The sequence below is a fragment of the Abramis brama genome (assembly GCF_963993115.1).
Source record: "Abramis brama genome assembly, chromosome: 7".
In the NCBI taxonomy this organism is placed as follows: Eukaryota; Metazoa; Chordata; class Actinopteri; order Cypriniformes; family Leuciscidae; genus Abramis; species Abramis brama.
Window position 1 is genome coordinate 35,215,504 of NC_139969.1, and position 13,332 is coordinate 35,228,835.

At 37.4% G+C, this 13,332-nt stretch overlaps 1 protein-coding gene and 1 long non-coding RNA gene across 3 annotated transcripts; one reads left to right on the top strand and one right to left on the bottom strand.

The window, feature by feature from the left end:
- The first annotated feature begins 3,467 nt into the window (after positions 1 to 3,467).
- Positions 3,468 to 8,592, top strand: LOC311087176 (uncharacterized protein). Its single transcript, XM_084120449.1, has 2 exons — positions 3,468 to 3,883; positions 4,098 to 8,592. Exons 1-2 carry the CDS (start codon positions 3,787 to 3,789, stop codon positions 5,099 to 5,101), a joined length of 1,101 nt encoding a protein of 366 aa, XP_083976575.1. The 5' UTR covers positions 3,468 to 3,786; the 3' UTR covers positions 5,102 to 8,592.
- A 145-nt stretch (positions 8,593 to 8,737) lies between these two features.
- On the bottom strand, positions 8,738 to 10,134 carry LOC311087178. Of its 2 annotated transcripts, none has more exons than XR_014607178.1 (3): positions 10,048 to 10,134; positions 9,802 to 9,902; positions 8,738 to 9,385 (listed from the first exon to the last, which is right to left on the bottom strand). It is a non-coding gene; the product is annotated as an uncharacterized lncRNA (long non-coding RNA). The 2 variants fall into 2 exon arrangements; XR_014607179.1 differs by having other exon boundaries at positions 8,738 to 9,009; positions 9,159 to 9,902.
- Positions 10,135 to 13,332: the final 3,198 nt, after the last annotated feature.

Sequence of the window (13,332 nt, forward strand, 5' to 3'; positions counted from 1 at the left end):
TCTTTCCATTTACACAAAATTAGCCTCCTAGCAAGAAGTGATCAGAAAGCGATAACATCAGACTGGGATTTTGTTAGATTACCATATCAACTAACAACCCGTAAAATTTCTGTCTACATGGCTGGAGCAATAAATTGACCAACCATTTTAGAGAAGGTCTCAAAAACTATTTATTTATTTATTTATGAACATTTATTAGAGGATCAACCCCATGAGATGAAACATCTCGTTTTCATGGGGGTCCTATGAGTCCAGAAAGTCATTAAAGTGAAAAAAGATTTGAAATTGTAATTGTAAATTTTAACCTTCCATTAATATTTTAACCTTTCAACCCATTAAACCAATGGCAATAAAAATAAACAAATAAAAGAAATACCACTAATACATCTTGCCATTGCCATTTAATATTTTTATTTCATGTCAACAGAACTTCAACTAGTTTCCTATCAAACAATAGTTTCAATGAAAATATGACATATAGAGGTATATGTAGAACTTTTATTATATTACAAGTGTATGAAAATACAAATTAACCCGATTTATTATTGTATCAGTATTGTATATTTGAGGTGTCTTTATTGAGATGTTTACACAGGAACACACGAGATGGATCTGCCACCAAACACGGGCTAAACGCAGGGGGGCAGCGTTTCATATTATGTTGAAGTTTCCCCGTGCGCCGCCATTGATTAGCAGACCATCACCTGCTGTTAGCATCCCATTGACTCCCATTCACTTTGGCGTCACTTTGACAGCGAATAACTTTACATCTGAGGCGTTTAAAGACTCCATTTGTCCATTATTTATTTCTAAAGAAACACAAAAATGTATAAAAGGCTCCATTACCTTGTATCTTACGTTATGGCCCCGTAGAAGCAGTTTTTGTAAAAATAGGCTAACGATTGCGTCATAACCACGCGACTCTCTGTCGCACAGTAAGGAGATTACCGTATGGACAGGAGGAGAAGCTTGCGGGCAGTCGGGGGGACGTGGAGGCAAAATGGCAAAGTAATTAATCAGAATACTTAGCAAAAGTTTCTCCTGCTCCTAGCTCATGGACAGCTAATACTCACGCTCTCCGTCTCTGCAAGATTCGGAAGGGAATGATAGAGATTTCGCTTGGCACAGCTACTAGAAGACAGGCGGGTTGCTCACGTCACATCTACGTCGTCAAGCTCAGTTTGAGTCTGCGCAGTACGCTCGACCATCAGGAAGTGAGTGCTTTTAATTGACTTCACTTGTCTCCGTTGAATCCAATGGGGTCGCTGTGTCCAGTTTATATACTGTCTATGGCTAAACGACACTGCTAACTCAGAGATTCAGCCGCCTGTTGCACAAGCATGCCATCTAGTGGTCACACTCCCAAATAACCTTACACTTCACTACACATCAACAGAACCGCAACTAGTTTCCCATCAAAAAATGGTTTCAAAGAAGGGAAAGTGTATGAAAATACAAATTAACCTGTTTTATTATTGTATCACACTATATTGAGTCCTCCAGTTCAAGCTGACATTTCAATTATTTGACGCCTCTCCCCCACATTTATATCGGCTGAGAGAGTTAAATCTAGCTAGTCATAACAGCAAGCTTCATGCTTTATTACTGTGCTAAATCTGTCTATGAATCAATGACTACAAACTCATTTCTGAACACAGCTCTGATCTTGTAACATGCTGTAATGAACTGGCGAACACAATCAAGCACTAAGCCAGGGCCATATTGCTTTTCAGAAATACAAGCGCTGTGACCAGTTTAAGTGTGCACAATGTGGTCTCACGATGAGGGCATCTTTTGCTAAAGACACGCTCTACCTGTGCAGAGGAGACTGGTATAGAGACAACACTTTTACTGCCAGAGAATGGAGCTGTGGGAATCTCTCCCTGTTTGTAGACCAAAATTGAATTGTTGTATTTGTGTCTTGAATGGCATCAATGTGTGTCTGAGCTTAAATGCATGCATCCTTAGAGAGGCTCAGCTGCTTGTGTGCTCGATAGCGAGCTAGAAGTTGTAGGCATTTGCCAGGAAACTGGATTCTCGCTGTTGATTACATCTGAATCAACCCAGTTAAGGTCAAACTGAGGGTCAAGCATTGTTGCCAAGAAATAGACATTATGGTTGAACCACTTTCCCATTTTGCTCAACCATCTTGGTTCTCACAAAGATCCCAGAGAAGCTCTTTAACAGTGATTGGCGAAGGGCTTTGGCTAATGGCCGGCAGTGACTTCTTGACTCTGATATTTGGAGCAGATGAGTGTTTAAATCCAGTACAGTGGGGACCACCATACTAATACCCAGCAAGCAATTTTGCTTTTAAAAGACATCTAATAGCCGTCCAAACACAGCCCTGACGTCTAGGCTAAAACAAGGCAAAATTTGGGCTGTCAGTGAAAATTGTATAGATGTCTAACCATCCCAAGAATAGACACACGCATAGCACATGTCAAAGAAATGAAACCAAACACATTGTAATCACTGTTGACTTTGCTTATATGACAGAATGTCATACATCTCGCAAGTTATTTTGGCAAGAACGACATGTAACCAAATTCAAGGTTATTTTGGCTAGAAGCGGTTTACTCATAGCCGGACTATATCGCGTCTATAGTTAACCGAGGCGGTGAAATGACGCCTATTGCTTGCTGGGTGGTGACATTTTCTCACATTTGTTTTCCTTGCAATGGGTGTGTATTTGTTGTCCATTACTTTCAAGAAATGCTGATTTTCAACAGTTGACAGTGGTAAAGTTCAGCCAATGGAGAATTTGCATCATAAAGTTGCACTGCTTGTTTTGCCAATTCTGGTCTTGTAAATCCTGCTGTGCAGCTTCTGCTGGTTTTCTGCTGTCTTGTGTAGGCTACTCTCTTTATTCTGGGACAAAAAAAAAAAAAAAAAAAAAAACATTTTAGCGATTCTTACTCATTCTTTACAGAGTGCTTGATTCTTGCATTGTCTAAAAGAAGATCTTGACCAAATAATTTACTGAAAGAAATATGAAGATAAAATGTCTATGGATAACTCACTTATAATAAACACTGCAATATTCCATAGCAAATAAGAGTTTGTCAGTTTTGATTTCATGACTTTAAACTGTAGTGAGCTGAATTTATGAGCTGAATTTATGAGCCGTTTAGAGCACATTTGTTCCCTGGTGTTCTGCCTTGGCAGACCTTTATATATTTATTTATATATATATATATATAATTATTTTTTATAAAGTATGTTGTTGTATGTGCACTTGCATATTGTTGCCCTATTGGTTTTATTGCTTCTATTGTTCTCCTCATTTGTAAGTAGCTTTGTACAAAAGCATCTGCTAAATGATTAAATGTAAATGCATTTAATATTGCAAGAGAAATGTCAATAGTGCAAACAGTAGGCTACATCTGGAGGATCTTGAACATTTTCTCATTTTTTCAACAACAACAACAACAAAAAAGAAGTATATATATTTGTTAATCAATTATTTTTTGTTATTGGATGAAATTTTCTTCTTCGTATAAGAAGTCTATACAAGTATGCATTTTGGCGGACCTTTATTTTGATCTTTCGCGTTGTGGTGTTGTGGCGTCATTCGCGCATGCGTCGTACGCGGCTCCGGCTCGAGAAATGCGGAAGGAGTGATTTGTGCTTTTGAACGCAAATGCATTGGTCGTATATAAAACTGCAAGGAAGTTTTGACTTGGTTTTAAGTTTGTTATGTGCTAGTAACGTGAAATTATTGTAGATTATTAAATGTAGTATTGCACAGCTCTATGTGAAGTGCTAATAGAGATTGTTTTGTGAATGGCAAGAAAGATGGAGTTTGTTAAAGATGATAGTGAAGACATGAGTGATGCAGAAGCATGCAGAATAAAAGATGAAGATGGAGAGGAACAAAGAGGTTGGTGATCATTCTTTATTCTTTCATGATTAACAAATTAAGTAAGGAGAACAAGTTTTCATGGTCACCAAGTTTGTTTTTCAACCATGTCTAATGTCATCACCATGAAAATGGCATAAATAACTTTAAGCACATGAAACATAAATTAAAATAAACACTTGGTCTCTAACAGTCAGTTTAATTGATTTTTAACTATTTTGTGTGTTCATTTTAGACCTGGTGGAAGGTGAAGAGCAAAGTGAAGAACAGAATGAAGTGGAGGAGAAAAAGCAGGTTCAGAAACCTAATTATTTCATAATTGGAGAAAAATCTTTTAATTGCTCCCAATCTGAAAATGATCTTTCACCAGAAAGAACAGAACTGAAAAACTGCTTCACCTGCCCACAGTGTGGAAAGAGTTTCACATGTAAACGAGACCTTAGAAGACACATAAGGATTCACACTGGAGAGAAGCCGTTCACATGCTCTCAGTGCGAAAAGTGTTTCGCAAATTCAGGAGACCTTAAGAGGCACTTGCGAATTCACTCCGGTGAGAGGCCTTTTACCTGCCCTCAGTGCGGAAAGAGTTTCACGCAGAAGGAAGGTCTTAAGGAACACACCAAAATTCACACGGGAGAGAAGCCTTTCGCATGCATGTTGTGTGGGAAGAGTTTCACACATCAAAACAGCTTAAAAAGGCACATGAAGGTTCATTCTGGAGAGAAATTACACCAGTGCTCTGAGTGTGGCAGGAGATTCTCAGAGGCCTGCAATCTCAAAACTCACTTGCTGTCTCACACTGGAGAAAGACCATTTAGCTGTGAGCGCTGTGATAAGAAGTTTTTTTTGGCCGTTCACTTAAAGACACACATGAGGATTCACGAAGAAGAAAAGCGTTACGTGTGTTCTTTTTGTGGGAAGAGTTTTCTGTGGCTTAACGGGTTTAAAGACCATCAAAAAACGCATATTGGTGAGAAACCCTACGAGTGCTTGGACTGTGGAAGTACTTTTATTAGAGCCGGTGAACTGAAAGTGCATGAACGAATCCATACTGGAGAAAAACCTTACAAGTGCTCACACTGTGAAAAGAGTTTCACAGTTTCAGGAGCCCTGAAAGTGCACGAGCGAGTGCACACTGGAGAGAAGCCGTACCTCTGCCCTTCATGTGGGAAGACTTTCAGCCGATATGGAAATCTAGGGAAACATTTAAAAAATGCTTGCCCAAAGTTGAAAAACTGAGTTCACCCTCAGGAATAAGCCTGTTATGAATAATTGAAAATGCTTTAATTGTTTCCATTTACATTTTCATCTGGCCAAAATGTGGCTCCTTTTTTTTCATTATTTTTTTTTCATTGGCCAATAATTTTTCAGTTTGGCCACTAGAAGCAGGACTTTTATTTTGACATTGCTGAGAACACTAGGATCCCCCATTCTCTGTCTCTATTCGTTTTCTGTCTTTGTTTAACAGTTGTCAAATAATTTTTTCACATAATGTTGACAATGTGGATAGGGGTGTTCAGCTTGAGCGTTTAAACAAGCATGGTGGCACACATAGCCAGCCGTGAGCTATAACTTGCCTAATACGATCATCAGAAGAACTGCAATGCATTACAATCACGACCGAAAACAAAATCAACATTTAACAGCGTTTCCCACAAGATTTAGTGAAACTGTGATGGATGGACCTAGGCCTCAAAGGAAGACAATTTTGTACAATTTAAAGTTAAATTCATAAATCTGGTGCACTTTGAGATTACGATATTAAGAGCTCCAACCCATAATCACTGTGCATCTTGAACAAAGTCAGTGCATTGACTTGTGCCTGAACTTTAAATGGGACACAACCCTTAGTTGTGACATAGTGTCTCAGTCTACATTACACTATATAATACTACTAATAATATAGTATTATTCATATGACAGTAATAGCCATATATTGTAAAACAAATGCACTGAAAAATAAATGAAACGTTCATAATTAGTTTTGCCTTAATTGCTAAATGCAAGAGATAAACCCGTGAACTTTTATTTTGACGTAAACTGCAGTCGAGCTTTTATTTTAGAGGAAAACAAGTTTACAAACGCGTCTCATTACAAATCTAGTGAAATGCTGTAATCGTCAACAATATACTCAGCACATGCACAGATAGAGTTCACTGGATTCATTCACTGTGAACTAAGGCTGTGACGATTCCTCGATTAAAGCTGCCGTCGGCAACCCTGGAAGATTGAGTGGACTTAGCCAATATTTTTAATGTTTACAACTCTCATGCCCCTCCCCCACTATCAACTAATACCCTCCCATCGAGTTCGTGCTGGTCAGTGTGTGTGCACCACCGATTTTCTGTGAACGCGCCCGTCTCATCAGCATCGATCAACACCATGGAGTACTCATAAAGTAAATGGTTGATAAAGCACAATTACCTGTCGAGAAGAAATGTTGCAAGCTCTGACCTCCTAGCTCTTGAGGTTAACCGAGGAATTGGAATCTTTTCCGCCATCACTCTTCGTTACTGCGCGAACTTCAGGCGTGTGCATGTGATTGTAACGTGCGCGAGGGGGAGTGGGATCTGTGGCGTGTGCACGACCTGTGATTGACAGTCAGATCTCACACCCCCCTGCGCTGATTGGACCCGATGATCCGGGAGCGGTGGATTTTTGCAAATAACACGCTCCAGGTGGAGTTAGAAGCTCGCTTTTTTTTCTAAAACCACCTTATTTATGTTGTTCTGTCGGATTATAGTGTCGATTTCACTGAATATGATCAAAAAATGTTGCCGAAGGCAGCTTTAAAGTCGAGTTCTCAATTTGAAACAATCCACGATTGCAATTTACCCATGTCGAGTATCCGGTAAAATACCGGAAGTGGCGCCTTCCAAGGACGAGAATCCATGAACTGCATTATTACACTGTTTAATAAGGCTACGCGATATAAGCATTTACAATCATAATATAGCTTAGTGCTATAGTTTTTATTTTTTTCACAGAGAAGCAGGACACTTTAATTATTTACATGCGTGCAGATTACGTTAAAATTACCTCAGATCCGTTCACAGTTAACGCTGCTCCACACGAACTCGGTCTCTGCATGTGCTGTTTGTTTAGGTTTCCAATAACGTGCGTTAGTGAATGCAAAAAGTCGGACGCAGTTTGTGTTTGATAGTTGCACTGTTATCATTTATATGCGTGGAGCATTATACTCGGGTTTCTCAAACTCCCATCTCTGCATGCTGTGAGTTTGGTTTGCTTATAACGCAGGGAACGCAGTGTGCGCCATTTCACAAGATTTGTAACGCAACTCATTTGTAAATCTATGCCAACACAGGAGAATGCATACAAATGTTTTTAAATATGCAAATTGTTGTTCATCGCAATTTCAAAATGTTCTTAAAGCCCCTGTGAACCGAAAGTTGTAACCGACTTTACTTTAGTGTTGTGACGTATTTCCAAGTGAAACAGAATATTGAAGTGAGGCCAGGGTTTTATTGTAGCGCGCCTCCTCTCCATCCCTCACTCATAGGGGGGTTATGTGGCTGAATAATGACAATTTTCAGCTGAGATTTGGAGCCAAATTAGAGAGGTGTAAAAATGATTTTAGAAAGATGGCAGAATCATTATTTTATTTTTACACAGAGATTGGTAGGTCTATTAGTTAAATCTGTTTACTTTAGTAATCTTTGTCTAATTATATGCCAACGATGACAGTTCAAAAATGGCAAAAAGCACTTCTTGTGTTTTTTGCCTCAAGTTAGGATGCTTGTAACCCAAGAATTATTAAAGATACATTTCTACTTTCAACATTATTTGTTCTTCAGATATTCCTCTTTTAAAGAAAAAAGTATCTGCTGTATGCAAAGTGACCCACAGTTTTTGACCACTGAAAATGTGTGCAATTTACCAATTTACTCATGGAGCCACATTAAGATCTCCATAAAATGAAGTTAACAAAAGGAAAGTTTGTTAAGAACCAGAATCTAAAAGGATATTCAGATATCTTTAATACTTCTTGAGTTACAAGCATGCAAACTTGAGGCAAAAAAACACAAGAAGTGCATATAATGAGACAAAGATTGCTAAAGTAAACAGATTTAACTAATAGACATACCAATCTCTTGTGTAAAAATAAAATATGGATTCTGCCATCTTTCTAAAATCATTTTTACACCTCTAATTTGGCTCCAAATCTTAGGTGAAATTGTCATTTTGACCCCTCTCCACAAAATAATGGATTACTCAGTAAATATACATCTGTGACATTTAATATTTTGGCTTTCTTCACTATTTATGTTCGTCTTTCTACAGAAAAAAAAATATTAACAAAATCTAAAATTTGAGCTGGGGAAGTTTCCGAATTTGGTTGATTTGACATGGAATGACCCATTAGATTTTAGTCAGGATTACTGCGCTCCTACTCTGTTGCGCTCCGCCTGTTTGGTGCTCATTTACTGATGTCTGTGAAGGTCAGCGGAGAATTGCTTGGCTTGCATAAGGCTTGTCCACTCCTGACAGCAAAAAGTAAATATTTGCATGACCTTCTAACATTTACAGATGGAGAATATACCGGTGAAATGTAAGTTATGCACTGTAGAAAACACCACATCTCAAACACAATAAACAGCACATGTCGAGGCAAGCTGCTTTAAACTATACACATCAACTATGTCTCACAAGTTATTTTTAAGCCCTTAAAGGGATACTTCACCCAAAAATAAAAATCTTTCAAAAATCTTTCCCATCGTTTTGGACCTTGAATGTGTAAAGTGCGTTGCTCCCAATGGAGGGACAGAAAGCTCTCAGATTTCCTTAAAAAGACCTTCATGTGTGTTCTGAAGATGAATGAAGGTCTTGTGGGTTTGGAAGGACACCAGGGTGAGTGATCAATGACAGAAATTTCATTTTTGGGTGAACTAACCCTTTATTATAAAGCATATTTCATGTTTAGGATAAATTGGATTATGCAGTTTCACTGCAGAAGCTCATTTTGTGTCCTCCGCTATTTTCGCTCATAATATTAAACTACTGTATATCGATATAAACATTAGCTATTGCCTCATCCTGTATTCCTTTGGATTTATGTTGGTAGACCACTTCTCCAACAACTTTGCAGAGGTCGCATCGCCAGATAGAAGTCCAAAATCTTGATCAATCTGTACAAAATGTCAAAGATATTTAAAGTAGGAACCATAGTAGTAACTCACTTTTTTTACCTAATGAGTCTGGGTTACTGCACAACAACAATAGCACTCAATTTCATATTTGTATGTTTTCATGTTTAAAGATTTGAAGTCTCACATACCAAGCGTGGTATATCCATGAATTGTGGGAAAATAGATCAAATAGAGTCAGATGACTCTTTAGGGTCGTGCAGCATCTTCTGGCGATAGGCCAGTGTTAACCTCATCTTTTCCTTTACCACTGCCTCGACAGCTGTATGCTTCATCAGGGCAATTGCTTACTGACACTGACGTTCATCATTCAACCAGTTGTCTTCTTTGAAGGGATCCCTGTCAGTAGTTGGGCCACCTGAGAGTGTTGAAGACAATATGAAAACCAAATATTTAGTTCCTTTTCTTTCAAAAGCACAACACAAATACCAAAACTAGATACATGACAGGAAAAAACATGCATATACAGTATCCCAGAGTGACTTTTAAATTTGCCCAACATGGATGATTATGCAAAAAATGTGCATTTAAAAAGAACAGCAATTATATTTTCAAGAGATACTATGTAACACTTGACCTTATTTACATTATGACTTAATGACAGACCAATCTGGAACAAAATAATACTTCAAAGACAAGTCACAAATGTGAGTGAGAAGAGTAAAATAAGCAAGTTGTATGTTGAATAAAATGTAAAAAATAAATAAATAAAAAAGTTTATCAAGCCTTCCAGCCAAGCTAATAAAAGCACTGACTAAACATCAAATCTCGCACCTGTTTGTGGTTGCCGTTTTATCCGTCCCTCTGATGCTTCACAGAGTTTTTATTCTCCATGCCAGATATCCACTTCCATCTTCTGCATTGTAATAATGCTCCTATGACCAGAACAATAGTTATAAATTACACAACTAAGGAAATAAATACCATATTAATTATAATGTAGATAATCTTTACTCTGCAGTATACAGAGTATATCCTCCTCCTGTAAATCAAAAAGATTGAGAGGCAACAGCTACTTACATAACCAAGCTTGCTCCTGGGGTCAGCCAAGTATGGGAACGGGGAGATGATTCCCTTTGCATATTCTCCCTTCAAACGCCGGCAAGGATTTGTTCTACACACACACACACACACACAAACCAATTACAACCCATAACATCATAAACATCAATTTACAAATTAACGTATGAACAACAACCTACCCATGTTCATTTGATAACTGGGCAACCAATATTTTCCCCAAGTCACGTCTTCTGCCATCTGACAGACTTTTAGTGCGCGTGTATTCGTTTATGACCTTCTCACCCCCAGGGCTGCTCTTTAGGATATCTTCAATCCTCTCTAATTATGTAATATTGAGCAGAGATGAGAAATTATTAACAACTGACAAGTGTATATAGTTCCAAATATATTTACTATTTAAGTCATTCTGTATAGATTGTATAGATATAAATGTAATTCAAAGATTGGCGATCCTTACTTGGGCAAGACGACATTCCCCAGCTCGATTTTTTTCAGGAGGACTTCTAATCAACATTGCTGTGTCATCAGACTCTGACGTGCCCTCAGTATCTCCTAAATATGAGCTTAAGCTTAAAGAATCTGCAATATAAACCATATCAATGGTCTGAAGATCTGTTTATACTACTTTGATTGCATGCTATAACAGCTATTGAGAATTAGTCGAATAGACATATTGGTGAATATTGCTGAGATGGGCTGGGTAAAAAATATAGATTTCTCGATTTTAATCGATTTTCATTTTTATGAGAAAAAATAAGTCTAGAGAGGAGCATTTTGCTAAATATATGCACCATATCACATATTCATTGTAATTTTTAATGTCCTTCAATATTTAATGCATGTTTGAATAAATCTGGCAAGTTTTTATGACAGCCACCATTTAAATGTTTATATTTCATTTAACTTTATTATTATAAAAATAAATAAAAGTGTAATTTAAGTGTTTGTATACAAATCAGTTAATTTTTACCTTCAATATTAGGCTAATGAAGCCTAGTAGGCTACAACTGACTCCCATAGTTTACAGCATTAGTTAAGAGATTTATTTTCCTTGAGAAAATTTGCCATGTATTGTACCTAATATCCAAAATAATCAATATTGAATCGAATCGAAATCGAATCGAATTGCAAGCTTGTGAATCGAAATCGAATCGAATTGTGACATTTTTGTCAATACCCAGCCCTAGCTGAGAATAAACAAAACTTGATAAGCATGTCAAACAATTTACCATCAAGGCTTGCTGTGCCTGGGATGAACATTTCTAGGACACCAGTGTCTGGTCATGTCAGCAGATATTCAAGTGCTTCCTCATCAACCTCTGTCTTTGAGTCAAAGACTTTTACATCCATTGTAGGAAGATCAAATTTCTTGGCAACTGAAGGAAGAGAAACCATTGGGAAATTGACAAAGGCCAGCAATGCCAAAGGAACTAAAACAGTTATTTTTATACCCCATAAGAGACAATATACACTTATTTTATTATAAGTGACAAATACAACACCGACCGATCGCCACATTCTGCTTGTACAACGTCATCAGATGACAAAAAGAAGCATTATAACGGACCTAAATTATTTAAAACAAGAGCCAGAGCAAATACTTTACATTGTATCAACATTTTTATATAAACAACACAGAAACAAACTAGTACTAGTAACACATCTGTGGATATTCTGTATCATAACAAGCAAAGCGTCTCAACTGAAAAAACTCTGCGATGCCAAAAAGCTCTCAAGCGCCCACAGCTAAGCGTTTTCAGCTGGATAAAAACACTCTGGTGGACATGCAGTCTTAGAACAGATCGGCCGGATTGGTGGAAACGCGACTTGACTCTATTTCTGTAGGCCTATGCCAGTAGGTGGCAATGCTGTAAGAAACCATAAAATGGTTCTTGAATAAAGTCAATCTTATCACTCTCTTTACTCTCTTCAGAGTGGCACAAATTCAAAAAGTGTTATTATACCAAAGCAAAGGCAATTCAAAATGACTGCTTCACAACGTCGTCTTGTGATTCTGAAAGCCTTTAGATGGAGACATTCCCTTGTACTACTAACTTTCTAGTGATAATAGCAAACCCTTAAACGTGCTGGTGTTCAGGAGTAACAGCCTTTCCCCTAGTAGGTTACGTTACGCAACTGTTTCCTTTTTCATATTACACCCTAAGCAAAATATGTCAGGAAAGTTTGTAAAAATGGAATGCAAACAACAAAACCAACTGAAAACAACAACAACAAAAACACAAGGACCACGAAGCCTTTAGGCAAATGGATAGTGACTGAGATAAGAAACACATTACCATAATCTCCTCACTCAATGCATCTTAAGCCATAGTTCTAAAATTGTATATGAGAACATTTCTTGGACATCTCTGTAGAAATTCAAAAATTCGATTTCATTTTTAAGCTGCCAGATGAGACCAAACATGTCAAAGTTAACACAGTAGTTAATGGGGCATTGTGAAGCATGTGACACAGGTATGTATTAGAGGTGTTATTCTGCTTCTTTAGACAGGACCGTCCTGTCCCTGAATGGTCACGAAAAGTCCTCAATTCGTATATAAATGATCTCTTGCACCAGATAGGCATTAGCATACTGTGGCAATCAAGAGCATTGTTCCATGATCAATTCACATGTATACTGTTAAAGGGATTACGGTAGATACAGAGGGCTGTACTGCACCCACATTTGCTCAGCCCTACTATCACTTAAAATGGGGACAATTAAAATTATTTGTATCTTCCATCCATTCTGTAGTGGGATCGTCTGCATCTGTAGTTGTGTATAATGTTAACTTTTTATGAGTGGCTGAAATGCAGCCTATGTATATTATTGTTAAATAAAAATAATTATTATTGTTATTCTTATTACTTATTAATTAATTAATTATTTTTAGTATTATTAATTATCGGCCATTTCCACCACTAATTTCCATACTTCAACATTGTCAAATGAGTAAGTAAGCACACTATTATATCATATTCTATAAAATGTTAATATCTCACATTTTGATCATGATAGGACTTATGAAGTTGACATAGGCAATCCAATGTATGTAACATACAATTTATTATTATTAACATTCAAATTATACCACTAGAAATCTATTGGGTAAAAACAAGAGGGGTTACATACAAGAGATCCTGTATTAGACAATATAAATGTAATAATTACATATGTATTTTTTGTGTGTGTAATTTATAGTCTAAAGGTAATAGAGCGCCACAGGAATCCACAAGAATCCTGAAACCCAGAAACGAGTTTGCATTTAGACTTTCTGCTTC